The following is a 26,660-nucleotide window of genomic DNA, read 5'->3' as shown; positions in this document are numbered from 1 at the left end:
GAAGGGGGAGAGAGAGAGACAGGGAGAGAGAAGGGAGAGAGAGGGAGAGGGAGAGAGAGAAGGGAGAGGGAGAGAGAGAGGGAGAGAGAGAAGGGAGAGAGAGAGAGAAGGGAGAGAGGGAGAGAGAGAAGGAAGAGAGAGAGAGGGAGAGAGAAGGGAGAGAGGGAGAGAGAGAAGGGAGAGAGAGAGGGAGAGAGAAGGGAGAGAGAGAGAAGGGAGAGAGGGAGAGAGAGAAGGGAGAGAGAGAAGGGAGAGAGAGGGAGAGAGAAAGGAGAGAGAGAGAAGGGGGAGAGAGAGAGGGAGGGAGAGAGAAGGGAGAGAGGGAGAGAGAGAAGGGGGAGAGAGAGAGAGAAGGGAGAGAGGGAGAGAGAGAGAAGGGAGAGAGAGAGAAGGGAGAGAGAGAGAAGGGGGAGAGAGAAGGGGGAGAGAGAGAGAGAGAGGGAGAGAGAAAGGAGAGAGAGAGAGAAGGGGGAGAGAGGGGGGGAGAGAGAAGGGAGAGAGGGAGAGAGAGAAGGGGGAGAGAGAGAGAAGGGAGAGAGAGAGAGAGAGAGAGAGAGAAGGGAGAGAGGGAGAGAGAGAGAGAGAGAGAGAGAGAGAGAGAGAGATTAGTTTAGAATACCTGGAGTCAGGACACATTCATCCTTGTTATGCTTCAGAGTCTGTGGTCCTCTATTTTATATGCTATCTCCTTAGGCATAAATGTGAAAGGATGTGGTGAATGATTTAAATAATAGTTTATTATAGCAGTAAAAGATATCAAAAGAATGATTAATTGCCAAGTAAATTATACAGGGGTGAGAAGAGGTCCTCTAGACTGAGGTGGGCATGATATATTATCTGAACATATTGTGAGGGTTTGCCATGTTAGTAAACATATTAAAACATCATTTAAAAATGGCTGTAGGGCTTCCCTGGTGGCGCAGTGGTTGGGAGTCCGCCTGCCAATGCAGGAGACACGGGTTCGTGCCCCGGTCCGGGAAGATCCCACATGCCGCGGAGCGGCTGGGCCCGTGAACCATGGCCGCTGAGCCTGCGCATCCGGAGCCTGTGCTCCGCAACAGGAGAGGCCACAACAGTGAGAGGCCCGCGTACCGCAAAAAAAAAAAAAAAAAAAAAGGCTCTATAATTTCAGTTTATGGTTATGCTATAAACCATTTAAGTTATTACCAGTTTCTTGCTGTCCTAGATAGCACTGCAGTGAACCTACTGATACACAACTCTTTCTGCTCTTCTGGCTGCTCTTGTAAAATCCTTTCCTGAATGTAGAATTTGAAAGGAGTTTGAACACATTTAAGAGTTTTAATATATACTGTTAAACATTTTCTTCTGAAAAGATTATATGAATGTATAGGCCACAAATGGTGCTTACCTTACTAGATTTTTAGCTTCGAGTATTATTATAAAAAGTCTTTGCTAACTTAATAGCCTGGAAAGGGTTATCTTGTTTTAATTTGAGTGTCTGGTTATTAAATAGGTGGAACTATTTTCATGTTTTATTGCTACTTAAATTTATTTTGTGAATTATCTTTTTGTATTCTTTGCTTATTTTCCTGTTAGTATCTTAGGGTTTTTCTTGCCAGTTTTAATGAGTCTTTTTTTTTAACATCTTTATTGGAGTATAATTGCTTTACAAATAATGACTCTTTTATAAATTAAGGACAATTTTTTTCTAGGTTAACTTTTAATATGTTTAGTTATTATTTTTTTTATATATTGAAGTTTTAAATGTTCACATAGTTAAATATTTTCTTGTAAATTTTCTTCCATTTCTTTAAAGCTAGGAAGTCCAACACATGTAATTAAGGGAAAATCATTTCAAACCCATTTTTTTCTGGAAAAATACTATAAGTACCATTTTCTATATTTTATGGAAAAATACCATAGCTTACATAAACTGTAAGCCATAAAAGAGCTTATAATGTAGGTTTTATGTATTTTTATATCACTGTAAATCTTGTTCTAATAGCTATGCACATGGTAGATACTGCATAAGTATCTGTTGATGGAACGAGTGGGTTAATTCAATGAATTATCACTGACAAGACTTTAATAATTTTACTGGTTCTTGGCACCTCTTCCTTTGTATTCCCTTTCTGTTCTCATTTTCTGAGAATTTGTGAACTCATAAAAGACAAAGGAGTGTCTTTTTTTAAGGCTCCGTATGCAAGATTTCTATTCCTTTTTGCATCGCTGGATACTACATCTTACATACCTGGTAAGAGCTCTCCTCTTAGAATTGCTCTCTGAATGAGAGTTGATGTAGAACCTGTCATAAGATCCCTAATTCCCCTTGTTTTAATAGAAATAGGATTGCCTTCTGTTCAAATCCTGCTCATTTGCTAGTGCTTTTTCAAATTATTTTGTTAGAATTTGAATAATAGGTGATTAAAGTAAGGTAATTTGGTTATGTAGAGATCTGTACCATACAGTTTCCCAAATTTTTTGCTGTTCAAAATTTCTTCAAGACATGAACAAGTGAGATAGCCCCCCTTTTTTTGGTGCTAAAAGCTTGTACTGACCTTAAAGTATATATATTTGAATTCTTAAGCATTCCATTTCTAGGCTATCAGAAAGTATTCTAACTGAAACTGGGTTTTACATGGAGAGTAAGAGAACTATAGGAGTAGGTATCTTGCCTTTACGTATTTATTTTTTTTTAAATAGCTTTCTGCCAATCAAGAGGTCCCTGTTTCATATCCGAGGTGTCCCCACGAAAAAAAAAAGGAAAGGGAAAAAAAAGAAATAAAATAAATTTGTTGAGATATACTTCATATGGCATACCGTTCGCCCATCTGAAGTGTCCCGATCGGTTGTTTCCGTGTGCTCGCAGGTATGTGCAAACGTCACCTGGTCAATTCCCGAGTGTTGTAATTACCTCAGAAGGAAACCTGGTACCTTCAGCTACTGTTGCCGCCCAGCCCCTCCCTCCCAGTCCTAAGCAACCATTAGTCTACTTTCTGTGTCTGTATATTTGCCTGTTCTGAACATGTTATATAAATTGAATCATATATGGTCTTTTATGACTGCTTTTTTTATTTTTTATTTTTTTCTGCGGTACGCGGGCCTCTCACTGTTGTGGCCTCTCACGTTGCGGAGCACAGGCTCCGGACACACAGGCTCAGCGGCCATGGCTCACGAGCCCAGCCACTCCGCGGCGTGTGGGATCTTCCCGGACCGGGGCACGAACCCGCATCCCCTGCATCGGCAGGCGGACTCTCAACCACTGTGCCACCAGGGAAGCCCTATGACTGCTTTTATTTAGCCTAATGTTTGCAAGTTTCATCCATGTTGTACCATGTATGAGTCCTTCATTCCTTTATTTGGCTGAATAATGTTTCACTAAATGCATATGCTACATTTTGCTTGTCCATTCTTCACTCGATAGACATTGGGTTGTTTCCCCCTTTTGGCTAGTATGAGTGATGCTGCTATAAACATTCAAGTGTTTAGGGCCTCCCTGGTGGCGCAAGTGGTTGAGAGTCCGCCTGCCGATGCAGGGGATACGGGTTCGTGCCCCGGTCTGGGAGGATCCCATATGCCGCGGAGCGGCTGGGCCCGTGAGCCATGGCCGCTGAGCCTGCGCGTCCGGAGCCTGCGCGTCCGGAGCCTGTGCTCCGCAACGGGGGAGGCCACAACAGTGAGAGGCCCGCATACCGCAAAAAAAAAAAAAAAAAAAAAAAAACATTCAAGTGTTTATACAGTTGTTTGTGTGGACATATGTTTTCATTTTTCTTGCATATATATACCTAGGAGTCTAATTGCTGGGTCACAGGTTTTTCAAACTGGCTGCACCACTTGACATTCCCACCAGCAGCGTATGAGAGTTCTGATTTCTTCACATCCTTGCCCATGCTTGTTACTATCTGACTTTAAATTTTTTATTTATTTATTTTTGGCTGCACTGCAGGGCACGTGAAATCTTAGTTCCCTGGCCAGGGATCGAGCCCGTGCCCCCTGCATTGGAAGTGTGGAGTCTTAACCACTGGACTGCCAGGGAAGTCCCTTTTTGACTTTTTGATGATAACCATCCTAATGGATGCAAAGTATCTCATGGTTTTGATTTGCATTTTCCTAGTGGTGGTGAGGATCTTTTCAGGTGCTTGTTGGCCATTTGTATATCTTCGGAGAAGTGTGCATTCAGATTCTTTCCCCATTTTTAATTGGTTTATTTGTCTTTTTATTATTGTATTATGTTCAGGTATATTTAAAGGAGAACATGAACATTGGGGAAAAATAAAAGATATTTAAAAAACCCCAAATGGAATGTCTGAAGATGAAAAATACAGTATCTGAAATGGCAAATACACTGGTTGGGATTATCAACAGAGTAGACACTGTAGAAAAATTTTTGAACTTGTGGACATAGCAATAGAAACTGTGCAAAATGTAGTACAGAGAGTACACTGACCAGAAAAATATGTATAGAACATCAGCGACGTATGGGATAATATCAGGCCCTCAGCATATCTGTAATTGGAGTTCCTGAAAGAGGAAAGCGAGGGGGGGAAACTGAAAAAAATATTTTAAGAAATATGGCTGTAAATGTTTCACATTTGATGAACAAACACTATAAACCCATAGATTCAAACAGTTCAATGAGCCTCAAGAAAGATAAACCCAAAATTATCACTGGAAAAATCACTGCTTAAATCTCTTGTTCTTCCATGGTTTTTACCCTTGTATGTCAGTTTTATAAATAACTTTATTCTTTTTTTGTTAAAATAAATTTATTTTATTTCTTTATTTTTGGCTGCGTTGGGTCTTTGTTGCTGAGCACGGGCTTTTCTCTAGTTGGCGGTGAGCGGGGGCTACCCTTCGTTGCAGTGCGTGGGCGTCTCATTTCCGTGGCTTCTCGTTGTGGAGCATGGGCTCTAGGTGCATGGGCTTCAGTAGTTGTGGCTCACGGGCTCTAGAGTGCAGGCTCAGTAGTTGTGGTGCACGGGCTTAGTGGTTCTGTGGCATGTGAGATCTTCCCGGACCAGGGCTCGAACCCGTGTCCCCTGCATTGGCAGGTGGATTCTTAACTGCTGTGCCACCAAGGACGTCCCAATAACTTTATTCTTGTAATTTTTTTCTTCTGCGTTCACGTCTCTAGTAATGTATTATGTGAAACATTCTCCTTTTATCTCATTCACGAAACCATTGTGTTCCATGTTTGTTTAAATTTTTTTCCAAGAGGCTTTGCCTTTATTGTATTTAGTTGTAGCCTTGCTTATGAACCATTTAAGGATTTTTCTAATTATTCCTAAATCAATTGGGCTGTTAAATTAAATGTTAATTTATTTTAATTAACCACTTTTATAAGAAGCATGGAGGACAGTGTCATTCCAAACAAAACAACAGAGTGTCACAAAAGATTGAAAATTGCTGTCTTATTTGGTTAACTTGACATTGATGTGATTTAGAAGTCAGCTTTGGGCAAAGCCAGTGTATGTGGTCTGGAGGGGGGTTGTTAGTCTTGCCTAGTGCGGGTGGAAGCAACCTTGTAGCTTGAGTATTGATTTGAATTACTTATGCATCTGATACCTTTATCCTTTGAATGTCTGTTTAGTATATGTCAGGATGAGATATTTTGAAAGGAGAACCCTGCTAAATGTGTGGTAAATATTGTCTAGGTCCATGCTTCTTAACCCTTTTTGGGTCATAGACTACATTTGAGAATCTGATAAAGCTATGGACTCTTGACTCCAAAAATGGATGTGATTTACATTCAGTTTCAAAGGACTCATCGTCTCTATGATGGAGATATAAAGTAATATAGTTCTGATACTTTATTTTTTACATTCCCTATATTTTGTACATGTTGCATTTAATTATATACTGTGAGATACTTCTTTTCGGAAACTGTGAGTGGTATTTATATACTCACGGGCCTTCAGACCCGACATTTTCAGTTAATTTCACATTAGCTTTATGTATTCAACCGCAGTTACCAATTATGTTCTTCTTAGTGAAGAAAACTATAAAATTAAAACTAGGAGCTTTTTTCTAAAATGTTTTTAGGTACTTTAAAATTATTTCCCCCAGTTTATATAGTTTTTAGTTAGAAGAAAGTTATATTTTTCATGAGACAAACTTTTTTTTTTTTTTTTTGTGGTACGTGGGTCTCTCACTGCTGTGGCCTCTCCCGCTGCAGAGCACAGGCTCTGGACGCGCAGGCCCAGCGGCCATGGCTCACGGGCCCAGCCGCTCCGTGACATGTGGGATCCTCCTGGGCCGGGGCACGAACCCGTGTCCCCTGCATCGGCAGGTGGACTCTCAACCACTGCACCACCCCAGAAGCCCATGAGACAAACTTTTTATCTGTGTCTTTAATTACATCTTTGATGTTGAATAGTGTTTTATTTCTTAGATGTTAACTTGCCATTTTTAAGGATTTCATAACTCCTCTCAAGTGAACAATTCTTTATTTTATTTTTTTTTCCTCCTCTGTTGGCTCCTGGCAGGTGAATTGGTCTTGCTTGTTGGACTAGTGTAGACAGAATAGTTGTTTAGATTGACTTTAAGATTGAATAGTTGAGAGGCCTTGTGTGTTATATCTTTATGCCTGTCTGCTGGTGTAAGGTGATACGGGAAATACTTTGACGAGAAAGGTCAGTTCACTCATGCCCTTCCCCTACTTAATGCTCTTTGTGGCTGTACCTTTCTTTTAGGATGAATCTGATTTAGTGTAATCTGATGACTGCCTGCCCCTTTGGGTGCTCTTGTTTGCTCTGCCCTCTACTCTAGGCCATCATGGCCTTTATGTTTCTCAAATGAGCTGTGGGCTCTTCTGTCTCAGCCACTTTCCCCCTCCCTCTTCTGGTCAGTGCCTTCAGAGCTTCTGAGTTTCCGTTTAAATGTTCCTTCTTTGGAGATGTATTCCTTGTTATCACCCTATGGGTTCTTCAGGATAGATCCTGTCTGCTGGTATGCTTTGTAATCTTCCTTCACAGCATAATGAAGAACTGCACTTTAAAGACTTGTGTGTGTGTACTTATATGCTAAATACCTAGTTCTTTCTATAGGTCGAAAACTTCAAGAGGGAAGGAATGGTGATTCTCTTGTTCACTATTGTATGTTTCCTCAACTCCCAGTACAGCACTTGTCCAGTAGGGCCGATGGTGAATGAAGTGAAGGTCTAATGGTGTAGTTGACACGCATGCACACATAGTGCAGTATGAAACAGTTAATATGTGTTTTCAACTGTAAATAAATAAATCATTGGAATAGAGACCCAAGGAACAACAAACTGAAAGGGAATGAAATAAAACAACATACATTTAAAAATTTTATATCGTTTTCTATCTCTTACACAAAATCCATTCTCAAACAAAGTTAATTGTTGTTAATTCCAAATAACTGGCCTCTAATTTAAAAGGCCTGTTTTTCTTTCCCTCTAGTGGGTAGTTTTACACTTTTTTAGTCTTAAACACACAGATTTACGTGAAACGGAAACAGCAGCCTGGTCTGATGAGTCCTCTGTTAGAAGAATAGTGCTTTGGTGTTCCAGGGAAGACAGGGTGTGGTTCCTATACTTGTTAGGGGCAGTAGGAAGCTCCCTGAGGGAGAGTGGAGTTGAGTTACACCTTTTATTTGATATGCAGACATAAGCAGGCCAAACAAAACTCTCACTTTTCCCCCTCTCATTTGTATCGTAAGCACGCTATGTCTCCCCAGGCCGGAGTTCAGAGCATCGTCTTACCTAGGCTGACAGGTGAGGAAGCATAGACCTAGAGTGGCTAAAAGACTTCACCGAAGAAGGGAGCCCCAGAGCTGGCCAGAGAACTCGGTCCCTGAACTGTCCCCAGGCTTTTTCTCCAGCCAGTAGGGACCTCCTTCCACAGGGGAGGTACTCCTCTGTGCCTGCCTTTGGGAGAAGGCAGACATCCCAGTGACCTAGGAGTGAGGGGTGGGCTGAAGTTGGGAGGGTCCCGGGCCTTGGGGTCAGACCAGGGCTCCAGTTCTGCGCAGACACTTCGCAGGGAGCAGACAGTTACCTTTGCAACTCCTTTTCCTATTCGGCAGCATAGGGATTGTGGTAGTACTTGGAGTGGTGTTGGGACGACCCAATGGCACAGCATTTGTAGATCGCCTAATTGAGCGATAGGTATTGGATAATGAGACTGTGATAATTCTCGTAATCACCGAGGATGGGCCTCTGGGCCAAGTATTCTTTCCTAAGATGGTGCCACAGTCCGTAATCCACAAGGAGTAAATGAGATTATGTAGGATATTTAGCATAGTGTCTGGCAGATGGTTGGTATTCGGTATGTAAGGTAGTAGTTACACTGTTGCAATGAAAATTGTTCATTACTGTGTGACAAATTATATAGCTGATGAAAAACATAAGTAGAAATCTGATGCATATCCCAGTTGAGGAAGTCACTGTTTTAAATGGCATTTCCTCACCTACCATTTAAAAATTGTTTTACAACCACAATCTTGGTTATACTGATAAAGAATGGCTTAATTTTATAATTAATGTTACATTTTTCATTTAGTCCTGGCTCTTCGTCTTTTATACCTGTATAGTACCCCAAATTTCTTCAGCATTGTCATGGAACTGTTCCATATAATGTCATTATATTAATTAATTTTTAAATAAATTTTTTATTTTAGAATAGTTTCGATTTAGCGACAGTTGGAGATCGTACAGAGAATTTCCATATATCCTGTGTCCAGTTTCTTCTATTGTTAAATCGTACATTACAGTGTATATTTGTTACAACTAATGATCCAATATTGGCACATTATTATTTACTTAAACTCTGTACTTTATTCCAATTTCATTCATTTTTCCTAATGTTCTTTTCTTCTTCCCAGATCCCATCACATTATATTTACTCATCATGTCTCCTTATCCGTGTCTTGGCTGTTACAGTTTCTCAGACTCTGTTTGTTTTTGATGACTTGAACAGTTTTAAGGGGTGCCAGTCAGGTACTTCATACACTGTTCCTCAGTTTGGGTTTGTCTGGTGTTTTTATCATGGTTTGGCTGGAGTTATGGGTTTGGGGAAGATGACCATAGAGGTGAAGTGCCCTTCTCATCAGATCAGGAGCTCATGCTCTCAGCATGACTTGTCACTGATGATGTTAACTTTGATCACTTGGCTACATAAATTGTTTGGGTTTTTCCTGTACAGATTTGTCTCTTCTCCTGGTTATTTATATAGTAATTATTTATATCCATGTGGACTCATGGATTCATGATTAGAATCCAGTCCTTTGTCATTTATTTTCTTGCTCAGATTGTTCCAGCTTTGGCCAGTGGAAGCTCTTTCAGTTGCTCCTGTGTCCTTTTAACATGATCCCATTGGTTTTTTTGTTTCTTGAACACTTCCTCACTTGCTGCACTTACAAGATACTTCAAGCTCATATTACATCTTCCTTGCCCCAGTCCTGGAATCAGCCATTTCTCCAAGAAGTCCTTGTTCTTTTGTTGATGCGTGATATTGGAAACCAAGATCTGGTCTCCAGATAAATGAGCTCTTTCTGTGCTAGTGTCAAAGCAGAGGTGAGAGACTTAATGCCCAAATTGTCCTAATTGCTTTTCCTACTTTTCTTTCCATTTTTCTTCACTGAAAACCCTGGGAGAGTATCTCATAGGCTTGTATCTTTTCCTCGATTTATCCCCTCAACAGTTGGAGTTCATCTTTTGAAAGGATATGTGTGTCATAGAGCATATTTATAGTAACTTTTTAAAATTTAAATTAGAAAAAAGATAAGACAATGCAGACAACTCATCTGTTTCCTACAGAAAGTGGCTCTTCAGTTACTTGATTTCTGAGAATTACATGGGAAGTAATGACATAAAATACTTTTTCCAGATATAAATTCAAATTAGAATAAGGGGATTTTTTAAATGTTCTCACTTGTAAGAAAGAAAGTAGAGGGAGATCATAATTCTTTTTTGCTATCTTTAAAGTTTTAAACATTCGTCTTGTGTCTCTTTAAACTCTTAAATGTTTTGGGTGCACTTGGCATAGGGATAAGCCTCTTTGTTTGTTTTTCCTCCCAGCTTTGACGCAGATTTTCATCTTTCAGATGTCCCTGCCTTAGTCCCAGAGTTCTTCTTACTTAAGCCTAAAAAAACCTTTGAATGAATCATCATTTTATGTTGCTTTTCTTTAAATATTTTTTCGTTGGCATTTCATTGTAAATTGCATCCACAGTGAGACTGAAGTGGTGCTTATTTTCACTTCCTGTATTGAAAGAAGTGCTCCCTGCATCCACTCCTGTACAACCAGGTGCACCTAAGAGTTTTTATTCCCTTTTGATTGTCTCCTTGCTAACCTGTACACATACAATCTAGTATTGATTTGCAAAGCTTTGGATAAAGATATATCAACAGATATACTCACATTTTTGGAGGCATTAGAACTGGCAAAAATAAGAACGCACACTTGAAAATGTCTTTTTCTTTGTCTCCTTGTTTTTTTTTAAATTAAAAAAAATTTTTTTAAATTTTTTGGCTGCGTTGGGTCTTTGTTGCTGCGCGCGGGGGCTACTCTTCGTTGTGGTACGTGGACTTCTCATTGCAGTGGCTTCTCTTGTTGAGGAGCACGGGCTCTAGGTGCACGGGCTCAGTAGCTGTGGCTCACGGGCTCTAGAGCGCAGGCTCAGTAGTTGTGGCGCACGGGCTTAGGTGCTCCGCGGCATGTGGGATCTTCCCGGACCAGGGCTCGAACCCTTGTCCCCTGCATTGGCAGACGGATTCTTAACCACTGTGCCACCAGGGAAGCCCTGTCCCCTTGTTTTTAAGTACTCAACTGTTGGCAGTAAAATTGCAGAAATAATAGAAATAATCACATTTGTCTTTTATCTATAGCATGACTCATATGTTTTTAAATACCTAAAGCTTTTCTCTCTCTTTATTTTTGTTCTAGTCCTTTTTGGATATCTTCTGGTTAACCAGAAGTGAAGAATAATAATATGAACTCTTTAAAGCATTTTGTAATATTTGGTTATATGATTTTATGATTTTATTTTCTGAAAGCCTTCATCTGAAAATATTTTTAAAATAGCTTATAATTATTTTTATTTCTAATGAGTAAAGTTTATCCATATGGGGTAATTTTTCTTCACATATATATATATATATATATATATATATATGTTTTCTATCTTGGTGTTCTATTTTGTTCGACCTACATCAGGACTGCTAAAGTATACCTTGTATAAATCTTTGTGTGAAATAAAAGACTTCTAGAAGATCTAAGCCAGGCAGGCCTTATACACTCATCTATGTAACCCTTTCTAAGACCTAACCCTATCCATTTCTTCTGTAAGACATATTGACTGACGCTCACAGCATCGTGAATGCTTATGACTAATAGGCTCTCTCTAGAACGCCTGTGATTTTCTGTTCCCATCAGTTGAACTATATGCTTATCAAGAGTTCCTGGTTTAGGGCCTCCCTGGTGGCGCAAGTGGTTGAGAGTCCGCCTGCCGATGCAGGGGATATGGGTTCGTGCCCCGGTCTGGGAGGATCCCATATGCCGTGGAGCGGCTGGGCCCATGAGCCATGGCCGCTGAGCCTGCGCGTCCGGAGCCTGTGCTCCGCAACGGGAGAAGCCACAACAGTGAGAGGCCCGCATACCGGAAAAAAAAAAAAAAAAAAAAAAAAAGAGTTCCTGGTTTGTTCCTAAATCTTTTTAGGTCTATTGTATGCTTTAATTGTAATTGCAGAATTTAGTAAACTATTATGCAAATATATGAGATGTGGATGCAAAAGAGAATCGTAGTTTCTGTATAAACTAATTTGGAATGCTTTGGAAAGTCTCAAGATAGGTCGTGAAAAGAAACTTACCATCAAATTAGGGATAGGAGAGAACTGTTGAAGTTTAGGTAATCCAGAAAAATTACCCTCTGAAAATCTTTAAATTCTTGTTCCATGTTAAAGAACTAGAGAGTGGGGATGGCAGATGCAGTGATTTGGTTGTGGTATATGTGACAAAGTTGACTCGTGACTTTTCTCAGGGACTCACACCAAAAGACAAGGCTATGGCCTCATCAAAGTCATGGCAGATTTAAACCCATTCATGGGCTTAAAGTAAAAATAAAATGTTTAAGTTTTGTATGTTTGTCAGTTATCTATTGTAATTTAACAAACCATACCAAAGCTTAATGGCTTAAAGTAAAAACCATTTATTATCTGTTATGGTATTGAGTGGTTCTTCTGCTTTTCATGGTGTTGGCTTGGGCTCAGGGACAGCTGGAAGGTCCAAAATAGCCTCACTCACACACTAGCAAGTTGGCACTGGCTGTCAGCTGGGATGGGAGCTTAGCAAGACTTTGACCTATCTGGTTTCTCCTTCATGAAGCCTCTCCACCTGGCTAGTTAGGCTTTGAAGACCATGGCAGTCTCAGGGTAGTTGAACTTCTTACATGGTGGCTAGCATGCCCTGGAGTACAAAGGTGGCCTTCTTAAGGCTTAGGCCCAGAACTGACCCAGAGTCACTTTTGCTACATTGCATTGGTTAAAGCAGGTCACAGGGTCAACCCACATTCAAGAGGAGGTGATTATACAAGGATGTGAATGCTGGAAGGCCAGCAAAGTAACAGCCAACGCAGATGTTTCAGATTTTTTATTTGCATGTCTCATTTTTAATGCTTTTAATATGTATTTCAATAAATGAAAGTGTTTGTAAGCGAACAATAATTTGATTAAAACTTGTCTTCTTACTATTAAGTGTGGGAACGAAGGGATTTCAGCCCGTGATATTCTGATTCCAAAACCACTATTCCTTATACCAGACTCCATTGCTGTTGTTTTGGTCCGCAAATAGTCATGTTAGCACCTAGGGTTACAGTATCACTTAAACAATATTATTGTCAGAAGTCTATCTTTAATTCTTGTAGCCTTTAAAAATCTACGTTCTTCAAATTATTAAATGTGATTTTATTAAAATGCAGTTTAGATAATAATTATGTCTGAAGTATCAAAGATAAAATTGTTAACCTTACAAATCCATTTATTCAGCAGACAGTTATTGGGCATGTCATCTGCGCCAGGCACTGTTCTAGACACTGGAGAAACAGTGGTAAAGAAGACAGATGAGGTCCCTGCCTTCATGGAGCTTCAGGTCTAGTTGGGGGGATAGTTTCTTGTTCATTTCCATAGAAAATCTTGTTTTAAAATATCTACTTTCGTTTACAAAAAGAATTTTAGTTAAAAAAAAGTTTGAGTATCTATACTGAAAAATAATGAAGACATGCTAGGTTTGTAAAGACCCTACACTCTGAATCAATGCAAAAGTTACATAGTGAATGTTGGATAAACTTGAGATTTGTTAACAGCTTACCTGGAGGTAGGCTGATAAAAGTGCAACTACCGGCCGATAGTAAAGATCAGCTGAGTATTAATTGGCTCTTACAGTACACACCAACCTTGTGCCACCTCAAACTTAGCTTAGCTCCTTTTAATTTATACTGCAGGCCAAGCAAGCTATTGTGTATAAGTTCTTTAAAAGAGAAACTTAGAAAATCCAACCCCCCTGCCTACCCCTCCTCCCTTTCCCACAGTGGCAACAGCCTCCCTTTAATTATTACTTAATAGAGAATAGGTTAATGGGGAGGTGGAGTTGGCGGAGACAGCTTCACCCAGCTGAGAACTGCACTCATGTGGAATGAAATATTTTATGTTTAAGGGCTTTGCTAAAGAACTTTTAATGAAGTATTTTGTTTGTTTGTCTTTTAGGGCTTTTGCAAAACCACCGATGTTCTCAAGCTCATCTAATCCAACTTCATCATTTTATAGATGAGCTACTTCAGGCATCATGTGGTTTTACCTACTATGTCAGAGCAGAACTATTTAACCCCAAGTTACTTGAATTTTTGTCTTTCACGTTTCATTTAAAAACTGCACTGAACCCCCTTGGGTTGAGTTTAAGACATGCTCTTCTTAGACCGGATTCTATGTCAAGTGAAGGGTACTTGAGCAAAGTTTTTATGTTAAAAGAATGCAACATTGTTTTCTGTGACTGTCAGAAGTTTAGTACCAGAAAGACATTTCACATTTGTATGTTTTCAAACACAAGTAAGAAAAATGTTTCAGGGCAGCTGATGTAGACCTTGTACTACTTTGCCCATCCAAAATAATTGGTATCCATGGGAACATTCTGAACCAGTCAACTGACCACATTAGCTCATCTCACATGAGCTGATACAGAATGAGGTTTTGGATGCTTTTGGTTAGTTAATTGAAATGATGCAAGTTCTCTTGAGCTTACCACTAGTATTTATTTTCCTAGATTTTGTGTCTAAATGTTTTTTTTTAAAGGAAAAAAAGGAATAAACTTTAGCTTGATTCCTCTTCCTACCCCTCCCCCCATTATGTATTGTTTCTTAGCTAAAGCTTCCAAACGAAGTTGTTTTTCTCAGGCTGCTTTTTTTAAAAAAAAAAAAAAAACAACTTTATGGGAGTATATTTGCTTTACAATGTTGTGTTAGTTTCTGCTATATAACAAAGTGAATCAGCTATATGTATACATATATCACCATATCCCCTCCCTCTTGTGTCTCCCTCCCACCCTCCCTATCCCACCCCTCTACGTGGTCACTAAGCACCCAGCTGATCTCCCTGTGCTATGGAGCAGCTTCCCACTAGCTATCTATTTTACATTTGGTAGTGTATATATGTCCATGCCACTCTCTCACTTCATCCCAGCTTACCCTTCCCCCCACCATGTCCTGAAGTCCATTCTCCACGTCTGCGTCTTTATTCCTGTCCTGCCCCTAGGTTCTTCAGAATCTTTTTTTTTTTTTTTTTAGATTCCATATATATGTGCTAGCATACGGTATTTGTTTTTCTCTTTCTGATTTACTTCACTCTGTATGACAGTCTCTAGGTCCATCCACCTCACTACAGATAACTCAATTTCATTCCTTTTTATGGCTGAGTAATATTCCATTGTATATATGTGCCAAGGTCCATCTTCTTTATCCATTCATCTGTCAGTGGACACTTAGGTTGCTTCCATGCCCTGGCTATTGTAAATAGAGCTTCAATGAACATTGTGGTACATGAATCTTTTTGAATTATGGTTTTCTCAGGGTATATGCCCAGTAGTGGGATTGCTGGGTCATATGGTAGTTCTATTTTTAGTTTTTTAAGGAACCTCCATACTGTACTCCACAGTGGGTATATCAATTTACATTTCCACCAACAGTGCAAGAGGGTTCCCTTTTCTCTACACCCTCTCCAGCATTTATTGTTTGTAGATTTTTTGATGATGGCCATTCTGACCAGTGTGAGGTGATACCTCATTGTAGTTTGGATTTGCATTTCTCTAATGATTAGTGATGTTGAGCATCCTTTCATGTGTTTGTTGGCAATCTGTATATCTTCTTTGGAGAAATGTCTATTTAGGTCTTCCACCCATTTTTGGATTGGGTTGTTTGTTTTTTTGATATTGAGCTGCATGAGCTGCTTATATATTTTGGAGATTAATCCTTTGTCAGTTGCTTCATTTGCAAATATTTTCTCCCATTCTGAGGGTTGTCTTTTCGTCTTGTTTATGGTTTCCTTTGCTGTGCAAAAGCTTTTAAGTTTCATTAGGTCCCATTTGTTTATTTTTGTTTTTATTTCCATTTCTCTAGGAGGTGGGTCAAAAAGGATATTGCTGTGATTTATGTCATGGAGTGTTCTTCCTATGTTTTCCTCTAAGAGTTTTATAGTGTCTGGCCTTACATTTCGGTCTTTAACCCATTTTGAGTTTATTTTTGTGTGTGGTGTTAAGGAACATTCTAATTTCATTCTTTTACATGTAGCTGTCCAGTTTTCCCAGCATCACTTATTGAAGAGGTTGTCTTTTCTCTGTTGTATATTCTTGCGTCCTTTTCTCAAAAATAAGGTGACCATATGTGTGTGGGTTTACCTCTGGGCTTTCTGTCCTGTTCCGTTGATCTGTATTTCTGTTTTTGTGCCAATACCATACTATCTTGATTACTGTAGCTTTGGAGTATAGTCTGTAGTCAGGGAGTCTGGTTCCTCCAGCTCCATTTTTCTTTCTCCACATTGCTTTGGCTATTCAGGGTCTCTTGTGTTTCCATACAAATAGTGAAATTTATTGTTCTAGTTCTGTGAAAAATGCCATTGGTAGTTTGATAGTGATTGCACTGAATCTGTAGATTGCTTTGGGTAGTGCAGTCGTTTTCACAATGCTGATTCTTCCAGTCCAAGAACATGGTATATCTCTCCATCTGTTTGTGTCATCTTTAATTTCTTTCATCAGTGTCTTATAGTTTTCTGCATACAGGTCTTTTGTCTCCATAGGTAGGTTTATTCCTAGGTATTTTATTCTTCTTGTTGCAGTGGTAAATGGGAGAGTTTCCTTAATTTCTGTTTCAGATTTTTCATCAGTAGTGTATAGGAATGCAAGAGATTTCTGCGCATTAATTTTGTATCCTGCTACTTTACCAAATTCATTGATTAGCTCTAGTAGTTTTCTGGTAGCATCTTTAGGATTCTCTAGGTATAGTATCATGTCATCTGCAAATAGTGACAGTTTTACTTCTTCTTTTCTCATTTGTATTCCTTTTATTTCTTTTTCTTCTCTGATTGCTGTGGCTAAAACTTCCAAAACTATTTTGTATAATAGTGGTGAGAGCGGGCAACCTTGTCTTTTTCCTGATCTTAGTGGAAATGGTTTCAGTTTTTCACCATTGAGAATGATGTTGGCTGTGGGTTTGTCATATATAGCCTTTGTTATGTTGAGGTAAGTTCCCTCTATGCCTACTTTCTGGAGGGTTTTTAATCATAAATGGGTGTTGAATTTTGTCAAAAGCTTTTTCTGTATCTATTGAGTTGATCATATGGTTTTTATTCTTCAATTTGTTAATATGGTTTATCACATTGATTGATTTGTGTATATTGAAGAATCCTTGCATTCCTGGGATAAACCCCACTTGATCATGGTGTATGATCCTTTTAATGTGCTGTTGGATTCTGTTTGCTAGTATTTTGTTGAGGATTTTTGCATCTATGTTCATCAGTGATATTGGCCTGTAGTTTTCTTTTTTTGTGACATCTTTGTTTGGTTTTGGTATCAGGGTGATGGTGGCCTCATAGAATGAGTTTGGGAGTGTTCCTCCCTCTGCTATATTTTGGAAGAGTTTGAGAGGATGGGTGTGAGCTCTTCTTTAAATGTTTGATAGAATTAACCTGTGAAGCCGTCTCTGGTCCTGGGCTTTTGTTTGTTGGAAGATTTTTAATCAGAGTTTCAATTTCATTGCTTGTTATTTGTCTGTTTATATTTTCTATTTCTTCCCAGTTCAGTCTTGGAAGGTTGTGCTTTTCTAAGAATTTGTCCATTTCTTCCAGGTTGTCCATTTTATTGGTATATAGCTGCTTGTAGTGATCTCTCATGAGCATTGGTATTTCTTCAGTGTCAGTTGTTACTTCTCCTTTTTCATTTCTAATTCTACTGATTTGAGTCTTCTCCCTCTTGATGAGTCTGGCTAAAGGTTTATCAATTTTGTTTATCTTCTCAAAGAACCAGCTTTTAGTTTTATTGATCTTTGCTATCCTTTCCTTCATTTGTTTTTCATTTATTTCTGATCTGATCTTTATGATTTCTTTCCTTCTGCTAACTTTGGGGGTTTTTTGTTCTTCTTTCTCTAATTGCTTTAGGTATAAGGTTAGGTTGTTTATTTATGATGTTTCCTGTTTCTTGAGGTAGGATTGTATTGCTGTAAACTTCCCTCTTAGAACTGCTTTAAGGTTCGGGTCGTTGTGTTTTCATTGTCATTTGTTTCTAGGTACTTTTTGACTTCCTCTTTGATTTCTTCAGTGATCTCTTGGTTATTTAGTAGTGTATTGTTTAGCCTCCATGTGTTTGTATTTTTTACAGATTTTTTTCCTGTAATTGGTATCTAGTCTCATAGCGTTGTGGTTGGAAACGATACTTGACACAATTTTAATTTTCTTAAATTTACCAAGGCTTGATTTGTGACCCAAGATATGATCTGTCCTGGGGAATGTTCCATGAGCACTTGAGAAGAAAGTGTATTCTGTTGTTGGATGGAATGCCCTATAAATATCAATTAAGTCCATCTTGTTTAATGCATCATTTAAAGCTTGTGTTTCCTTATTTATTTTCATTTTGGATGATCTGTCCATTGGTGAAAGTGGGATATTAAAGTCCCCTACTATGATTCTGCTACTGTCGATTCCCTTTTTATGGCTGTTAGCATTTGCCTTATGTATTGAGGTGCTCCTATGTTGGGCGCATAAATATTTACAATTGTTATATCTTCTTCTTGGATCGATCCCTTGATCATTATGTAGCGTCCTTCTTTGTCTCTTGTAACAGTCTTTATTTTAAAGTCTATTTTGTCTGATATGGGAATTGCTACTCCAGCTTTCTTTTGATTTCCATTTGCATGGAATATCTTTTTCCATCCCTTCACTTTCTGTCTTTATGTGTCCCTAGGTCTGAAGTGGGTCTCTTGTAGACAGCATATATATACGGGTCTTATTTTTTTATCCATTCAGCTAGTCTATGTCTTTAGGTTGGAGCATTTAATCCATTTACATTTAAGGTAGTTATCAATATGTAAGTTCCTATTACCATTTTCTTAATTGTTTTGGGTTTGTTATTGTAGGTCTTTTCCTTCTCTTGTGTTTCCTGCCTAGAGAAGTTCCTTTAGCATTTGTTGTAAAGCTGATTTGGTGGTGCTGCATTCTCTTAGCTTTTGCCTGTCTGTAAATGTTTTAATTTCTCTGTTGAATCTGAATGAGATTCTTGCTGGGTAGAGTAATCTTGGTTGTAGGTTTTTCCCTTTCATCACTTTAAATATTTCCTGCCACTCCCTTCTGGCTTGCAGAGTTTCTGCTGAAAGATCAGCTGTTAACCTTATGGGGATTCCGTTGCATGTTATTTGTTACTTTTCCCTTGCTGCTTATAACATTTTTTTTTTGAATTTAATTTTTGATAGTTTGATTAATATGTGTCTTGGCGTGTTTCTCCTTGGATTTATCCTGTATGGGACTCTCTGTGCTTCCTGGACTTGATTGACTATTTCCTTTCCCATATTAGGGAAGTTTTCAACTTCCCTAACCTGAGTGCTGCACTGTAGTGTTTATCAGAGAACCTGACCTGACCTACCGCATGTCATCAGTGCTCTCTGCTTTGCTGCTCAGGTCATGCTTTCTGTTCTGTGTGCTTCACAAAGCGAAAGCAGTGGGACTCTGAAGTCAGGGCAAGAGTTGCCCACTTAGCAGTTAAGCTTGTCACCAACTGTCATGTAAGTGATGCTTAGTTCTGTTGATTTGTATCTTCTAGTCCTTTGCTCTTTTTTCCGTGATCCTTAAGTTTTTAGTTTTAAACTTCATTTATGTTAGAAAGAATTCTCTAAACACCAGGAACTGCACATCAGTTCTCTTTATTCGTGGTGAGAGCAGGAACACAGTCGTTATGTTGAGTTTCTACAAGTACAGATAGAGGAGAAAGATTACAAGGCTGAGGAAGAGACATATCCACAGAAAAGTGTTATGGAGAGTTTTTAAAAGAAATTTTAAGTAATTGAAACTTGAATTCCCTTTATACATTCCTGAATATTTTCTCTGCTTGTTGTCCTCCATAGACAAGAGTACACATTGGGAGATTCAGCTTGTAAGAATTCTGAGTCTGATCCTGAGGACTTTTCAGATGAAACAAATACAGAGAACCTTTATGGTACCTCTCCCCCCAGCACACCTCGGCAGAGGAAGCACCTGTCAACCAAACACCAGAGGAATAATGTAGGGAGGCCCACCAGTCGAGCTAATTTGAAAGGTAAGTATTGTACTTAAAAAGATATATTTGAGAGGGCGTGGCATGGTTGGTATATAATCTTTATGTAACAAGTAACTATTGATAGATGCTTTTTCTACAATTATGTTAGTTATTCCTCTTATTTTAAATTCAATTTTATGCTGCCTTAAAGTTTTATTTTTAAATTTTTGAATTATCACCTTTAGCAATATTGTTAATAAAAGAGAAAATAATTCTCCAGAGATAGAAAGGTTTGTCCTGAGTAATTGTTAAAGTCAGTGTGTGAGGCATTTGCATTCCTTTTAGGACGTGGAAGAGGACACACGTGGATGAATCAGCGTGCCTGTCCAGGATGGTTGCTGGTGTACGGGATAGGTGGCCTTCTTTTATTCTTTGAATCTCTTAGGCGGAAACTTCTAGATTCTGTCTTCCTGACACGATGTATTGGGCACTTCGGGGCAGGCAGGGCCAGGCTTGCTTCCCCAGGATTCCCTAGGCGGCCTGAGAACTGTGCTCTGCCGGTGACCATGATGCAGCCCGCGTGGACAGGGCCCTCGTCCCCTCTAGGCACAGGGCCTGGATGGTATCCCGCCTTATAGTCACACACAGAATCTGTGGTTTACTTTTCTTTCTGTTTGGAATCCCAAAGCCCAGACAGTGTCCTGCTCCTAGAAGCTGTTTCTGCTCCTGAGACTGTTCTCCGTTTTCATTTCTTCCTTCCTCTGAGCGCATCACAGCTGTTCTGTTCTGAGGCAGAGGAATTGAATCATGCTGACCTGCTTCCTTGTACCTGCTTTCTGGCATGGAACCTCAGGTCCCTGAAGCCTTACGGTTTTAGAATTTCTCTGTTAATTTCAGCAGACCACTTGTCCTAAAACTGATCTCATAGTTTCCTAGAATTCATCTACCTATTACTGTGCAAGATAGGGATATCGTTCTTCATCTCCTCTGAGAAATTTCCCCTTATCACATGTTCTCCCTACTGAAAAGAGACTCATTTCCATTTCTCCCTTTCTTTAGCTCATTTTCGTCCTCTCTTTCCCTTTCCCACACATTTCTCTCATGGTTAACGTCGGCAAGTTCATTCTGCGTCCCTATCATAGCCATTCCTCAAGAAAGAAGAAGGGTAAGAGAAGTGGACTTTATTGTACTTACTTGCTTGAGTGAAGTCTTATCCAAGGAGGAATTCCTAAGTAAGAAATAGTCTTTCTTTCCCACAGGGAAGATGATTTTTTTTTACTTTCTTTTAAAACTGTATTTGTAGTAGGATGTTAACCTATGGTTTGTATTTACTCCCTTTGTAAAGTAATAGCTTTCCATTGCAATATATTATCTTTAAAATCAGTCCTTTTCCATTTTCTCAAAGAAATTTCTCAGATGCCTACAGAAGTTCCTTTTGAAGCAGCATCTACTGAACCAATATTAGTTAATACATATTTGTTTCGTGGTGGTGAAATGCGATGATGCCGGTAGGACATCTGCTTTGTCTTCACTTGTTCATACTATTTTAGAACCGGAGTGGAGAACACAGTCTCCCCCCATTTTATAGATTGAGAAAGTGAGGCCCAGGGTTTTAAAGCAACTTCTTAAGGCCAGAAGGCTTGAGATAGTGGCAGGACTAATTTTAGGTACTATTTTTATTTTTATTTTTTGGCCATGCCACATAGCTTGTGGGATCTTAGTTCCCTGACCAGGGATTGAACCTGGGCCCTCGGCAGTGAGAACGCAGAGTCCTAACCACTGGACCACCAGGGAACTCCTAGGACTAATTTTAGAACTAGTTCTCCTGGTCCTCAGTTTGGACTTTTTTCCCAGTATAAGCAGCAGGGGTTAAGCTTCTCTGAATGTGGTACTTGACATGACTGTATGTCTTTAGTAATCAGTCAGAAAACCCATCACTGGATACTTGTTGAGCTCTGCTGTCCTTCTGGGCTGTGTCAGAGATAGAAGGAAGAGGGAAGGTTGTTTCTTTTCTTCCTCAACTTCTTTTAGTTGTTTACTTCATAAAATTACAGAATTTTAGATCTAGAAGGGGTCTCAGAGACCACGTTAATTCCTGCCGTTTTGCAGGTGAAGAAAGAACACTCATAAACCTTTTGATTTGTAGCTATCTAATAGCAGACCTAGGGCATAAGTTCTTAATAACTTATGTCTTTTCTTATTGCAAAAGATTACATGTTTGTCGTAGGGAATTTAGAAAATACTGACAAAAAGAAAGAAAAATACCCGTAAACCCAATATGCAGAAATAACAGCTTTTACCATCTTTGCCTTGTAGTCTCTTTACATGCATATATTTGTGTTGTGATACGATATCATACTATTTTTACTATTTTATAGCTGGCTTCCTTTTTCATTTAATGATTCATAACTTTCTGTGCCATAGAATAACCTGTGCCGTTCATTTTAATGGCTGCCGAGTCATTTGTAGCAACATTTGCCCGATTATCACTCACAGTTCTTGAGTGCTTACCTAAGCCCTGCGCTTAGCTCCTCAAAAGAGTTATCTTTCAAATATCATAATAACCCAATGAGATGTAGGTTCTATATATTATTATTCAATTTATGGTTGAGGACATGACACAGAGAGTTTCTAGGACGTGTAGTCTTAACTGTCCCAGTCATGCATATACTAGAAAGCAGTACGTTTGCTGTCTGGTGTACTGTTTTTGTCAACATTCTTGTTCAAGAACACCAAAATAAAGATGGAAATGAAGCAACCGTGTTGGGCAGGTGGGCCGTGTTACTGTTTCGGTGGTGGCGTGTTTGTGTTGAGCTGGTAGAACAAACAGCGTTTGAGAGCTCGCTGGCTGCAGCAGCAGAGCGTGGGGGCCGGAGCACAGACTTGGCTGCCAGATTGCCTGGGTTCCCATCCTGGTTCTACCACCTTCTGTATACGCCGCCTCCGTGTCTCATTTTCTTCATCTGTGAGGTAATCTGCCTTACGGTGCTGTGGGGGTTTTATGTTCAGTAACTACTAGCTGTCATTATTATTGTGAGCTAAAGGTTTCTTTCTCACTACTTGCCTTAAACTTCAAAGTAGAATTAAATAATTATATCATTGACTGTACCCTTATTAATTGGTGCCCCTCCTTTCAGGACACTGAGTCTTGAGCCACAATAGTTACCAAGGTATGGCGTTGGGACTGCAGCCTGGGTCAGTCCTGTCTGGCTTCTCCGTTTCCTGTAGCTCTTCCTTTCTTCTCACTCTGTGTGTTGCCATCGTAGTGACGTTTTCTCTGGGTCTTTCTGTCCTCACCGCCCTCCCTTTCCTCTTGCCTTTACCTCTCCTTCCTTCCTTCTCCCTCCTCTTCGCATCCCCCTTTTCCTTCCTCCCTTCCATTCCTCCCTTATTTCTCCTGCATTCTTTCCACTGACTTGCGACTTCAGCGACTCCCTAGGCGGGTATTGCGTTAGATGATCAATAAGCCCTTGCTCATCTCCAGCAGGAATCACAGAGATGAGCAGGCAGTCCCATCTAGTGTGGTAGAGCTGGGGTGGAGGGGAGAGGTGGGGGCGCTTCTGTGGGTGCCCACAGGAGGGGATTGAGCAGACCTGGGCTTGGGAAGACTTCTGGAACAAGTGACACGTGTGCTATGGCCTGAAGGCTGAGTCAGGGAGACCAGTATTTCAGACTCATTTGTCAATCATGATAGTGTATTGGTCTCTCAGTATTTTCAAGAGATTTTAAAAATTAGATTGGCCAGATTTATTTTAAAAGCTTTCCAAGGAAATATGAACTGACGCATTCTTTCTTTCTCTCTGCAACAAGCAAAGGCTGCCTGAATCATACAATTCACTTTAGAACTGCAGTGAAAGTTGAACTCATCTGTTTTTTTTTGTTGTTGTTGTTTTTTGCGGTACACGGGCCTCTCACTGCTGTGGCCTCTCCCGTTGCGGAGCACAGGCTCCGGACGCGCAGGCTCAGCAGCCATGACTCACAGGCCCAGCCGCTCCGTGGCATGTGGGATCTTCCCGGACTGGGGCACGAACCCGTGTCCCCTGCATCGGCAGGTGGACTCTCAACCATTGTGCCACCAGGGAAGCCCCTGAACTCATCTTTTTAATTAACATCACCAATAATATTTTCGTTTTTCTGCTTACCTTTTGCTTTGTGACAGCCACCCCAAAGCTTAGTGTTATGAAAGCATCCATCTTATTGGGCTCACGGTTCTGTGGGTAGAGTAGCCACTAACCCTATTGTCTTTAGTGATGGTAGCCATTGTCATGAGCTATTATATGGATATGATTCTTTAAATATTCTTATTATCCTAGGCTCAAAATAACCAACTACTGTTGTTATAGGCTTATTTTTTATAAATGGAAATTTAGTACCAGGCAACCTTCTGACCAACTGGTAATAAATTGAGGGTTCCCATGAGAGAACTGCTCATAGAACTCAGGAACACACTTTACTTATGTTTATCACTTAAGTTGCCTCATTAGTGTAAATTGAGGTGTGATTGATAGGGGCTCCTTATGAATAAAAAAGATGCTTCTATCGGAAAATTCCAAGGGTTTTAGGAGCTCTGTGTCAGGAACCTGGACAAAACCCAAATATATTTCTTATGTTAAAAAGCAAAGTTCAGCCAAGTAAATTTGAAGATTTGACTGGCTTTATTTATGAATCAGGCAGCATTACGTCTAGCAGCTAGAAGGGTTCTCTGGGTGGTTGTGCAAAAATGGAAGGGATTTTATAGGAAAAAGGGTGGAGTAAGGGAGCTATTAGCAAAAAAAAAGAAAGGATTATTTTTTGACCAGACATCTTTTTTGTTTTGTTTTGTTTTTTGTGGTACGCGGGCCTCTCACTGTTGTGGCCTCTCCCGTTGCGGAGCACAGGTTCTGGACGCGCAGGCTCAGCGGCCATGGCTCACGGGCCCAGCCACTCCACGGCATGTGGGATCTTCCCGGACCGGGGCACGAACCCGTGTCCCCTGCATCGGCAGGTGGACTCTCAACCACTGCGCCACCAGGGAAGCCCCAGACATCTTTTTTTATGGGGGTGGGGAGGGATGACAGGGGTTTTATCATGCAGAGTACCTCTTCCTCTGGGGGATTGTAGAGGGTCTACTTGATGGATTACTTTATTGGTATTGACCAGAAAATTCTAGACTGTTCAATTAAAACTACATTTCTGGGAGAGGTTGGAACTGCAGTGAAGTAACGTATAAAATATAGGTTTGCCATCATGGGCTTTTAGCATGCGACTGACACCCATTTGGGGCCTGTGGTTTTCTTTCTAATACTTACTACACCCTGATGAGCATTATCAAATACTAGCAAAGATATGAGGAGATGGCAGCTTTCTTACAAGGCTGGTGTGAGTGTAAATTGTCTCAATCCCTGTGTGGAAGTAATTTGTTAATACACTCAGACTGAGCTTGGTTATATCCTTGACCCAAGCAAACGCACTTTTGGGAGTAGACTTTAGAGAAGTTCGTGCAAATAAACACGAGAAGTTCTGCAGAAAGACTTGTGTCACTCATTGTGATTTCCTTTCATAATACGCAAGTGGGTAACCACAGACGGGAAAGTTCCAAACAATGTGTATCGTAGTGGTTGTCTGAGATAGGGGGGGCCTGAGGAGGGGGCCTAGGGATGTAGGACAAAGGTGAGGTCACCACTGCCCACAGTGTTTTATTTCTTTGTACTGATGGACTTTAGATGTGTTTAAAATTATTTTATTTGACTTTTGCATTTTCCTGATTTTGTTTCCCTGGGAATGTTAAAGATATTTTTGTTTTCAAAATATTAACTTCTGCTTTTAGAAGCTGTGCTAAATATTAAATATATAACAATGTTATGATATCTAGGTAAAGATGGTTAGCTCTTTATTACCTAAAAAATACCAGCTATGTGACATCTTGACAGATGTAACCTACCAGTTCAGCTCTTGAATTAACTCACTGACCAGGCTTGATTTCATACTTTGATGAGTAACAGAATTTAACTGTGGTGTTACTTCAGATCATAATTTTTGGATAATGGTAAATAACTACCAAACTACAGCAATTAAGATTTTGATAAATTTTGGACCATAATGTGTAGCTACCCATGTGTAGCTGTTTCTCCTTAAGGCTGGTTTAAGAAGAGACAAACTATCTCATCCTTAAATTTTTGTTCTTTTTAATTAGCAGAAGGAAGTAAATCCAGTTCATCTCATAGTTTTAAGTAGGTTAAATAAGAATGAAGACACCCAGGCCAAAGCCCTTTTCAGGGTGAATCTGCCTCGTAATCATTATCAGCCCCCTTTTGCAGGAGTAATGTAATACTGTAAGAGCCAGGTTACAGAGAGAGTAATCTGTAATCTGGCGTATACATGTGTGCATATACACACACGTATGCATGTACATGTACACACATTAATCTCCCTATCGTTAGCAAATATCTCAAGGTGTGTGTGTGTGTATGTAAATGTGTGTGATTTTTTGCTAACATAGTGAGATTAGCAAGTTTTATTTTTTTTAATATAATACTGCTATATAATTGATCTGGTAAAATGGTTATGAATCAGATTCAATCTGTAGAGTAAGAGAAATGTTCTTTGTGAACTAGAGTGGACTTAAATCTATATTTCAGTTCTTTAATCCAAACTCAGACTGACTTTCAAGGTTCTAATTTATATTTCCAGTCTACCCACCTACATGTAGACTCACTATTCCAGCCAGGCTCTCTTCTTTTCTGCTTTTGTGTCTTTTTGTATGTTTATTCTATGGCTTAAAATATTCTCTTGCCTTCCTTGCTACCCTTATTTAAGATGAATCCATTCTTCAAGGCATTCCGTCAAGTACCTGGTCTTATTTAAAGCTTCCACATATCAGTTTGCCCACTGTAATCTGTCTTTTATGGCACTCAGCATCTTAACCTTTCCTTAGTCAGACAGCCCTGCCCTGTGAGCAGCTTGACAGGCGTAAAGGTGGTT

General features: G+C 39.7%; 1 protein-coding gene and 1 non-coding gene across 5 annotated transcripts in view; one reads left to right on the top strand and one right to left on the bottom strand.

Annotated features, from left to right (window-relative positions):
• Positions 1-26,660, top strand: part of MAP3K4 (mitogen-activated protein kinase kinase kinase 4) — a 109,245-nt gene that overhangs the window by 14,410 nt on the left and 68,175 nt on the right. For all 4 annotated transcript variants that reach the window (XM_060115431.1, XM_060115428.1, XM_060115429.1 and 1 more), the window contains exon 2: positions 19,570-19,760. In XM_060115431.1, coding sequence (XP_059971414.1) covers positions 19,570-19,760 — 191 coding nt within the window. The remainder of the gene's footprint in view (positions 1-19,569; positions 19,761-26,660) is intronic.
• Positions 21,422-21,494, bottom strand: TRNAE-CUC (transfer RNA glutamic acid (anticodon CUC)). The gene has a single exon. It is a non-coding gene; the product is annotated as a tRNA-Glu (tRNA).

The sequence above is a fragment of the Mesoplodon densirostris genome, chromosome 12 (assembly GCF_025265405.1).
Source record: "Mesoplodon densirostris isolate mMesDen1 chromosome 12, mMesDen1 primary haplotype, whole genome shotgun sequence".
NCBI classification, from domain to species: Eukaryota; Metazoa; Chordata; class Mammalia; order Artiodactyla; family Ziphiidae; genus Mesoplodon; species Mesoplodon densirostris.
This window is presented reverse-complemented; position numbering and strand designations above follow the sequence as displayed.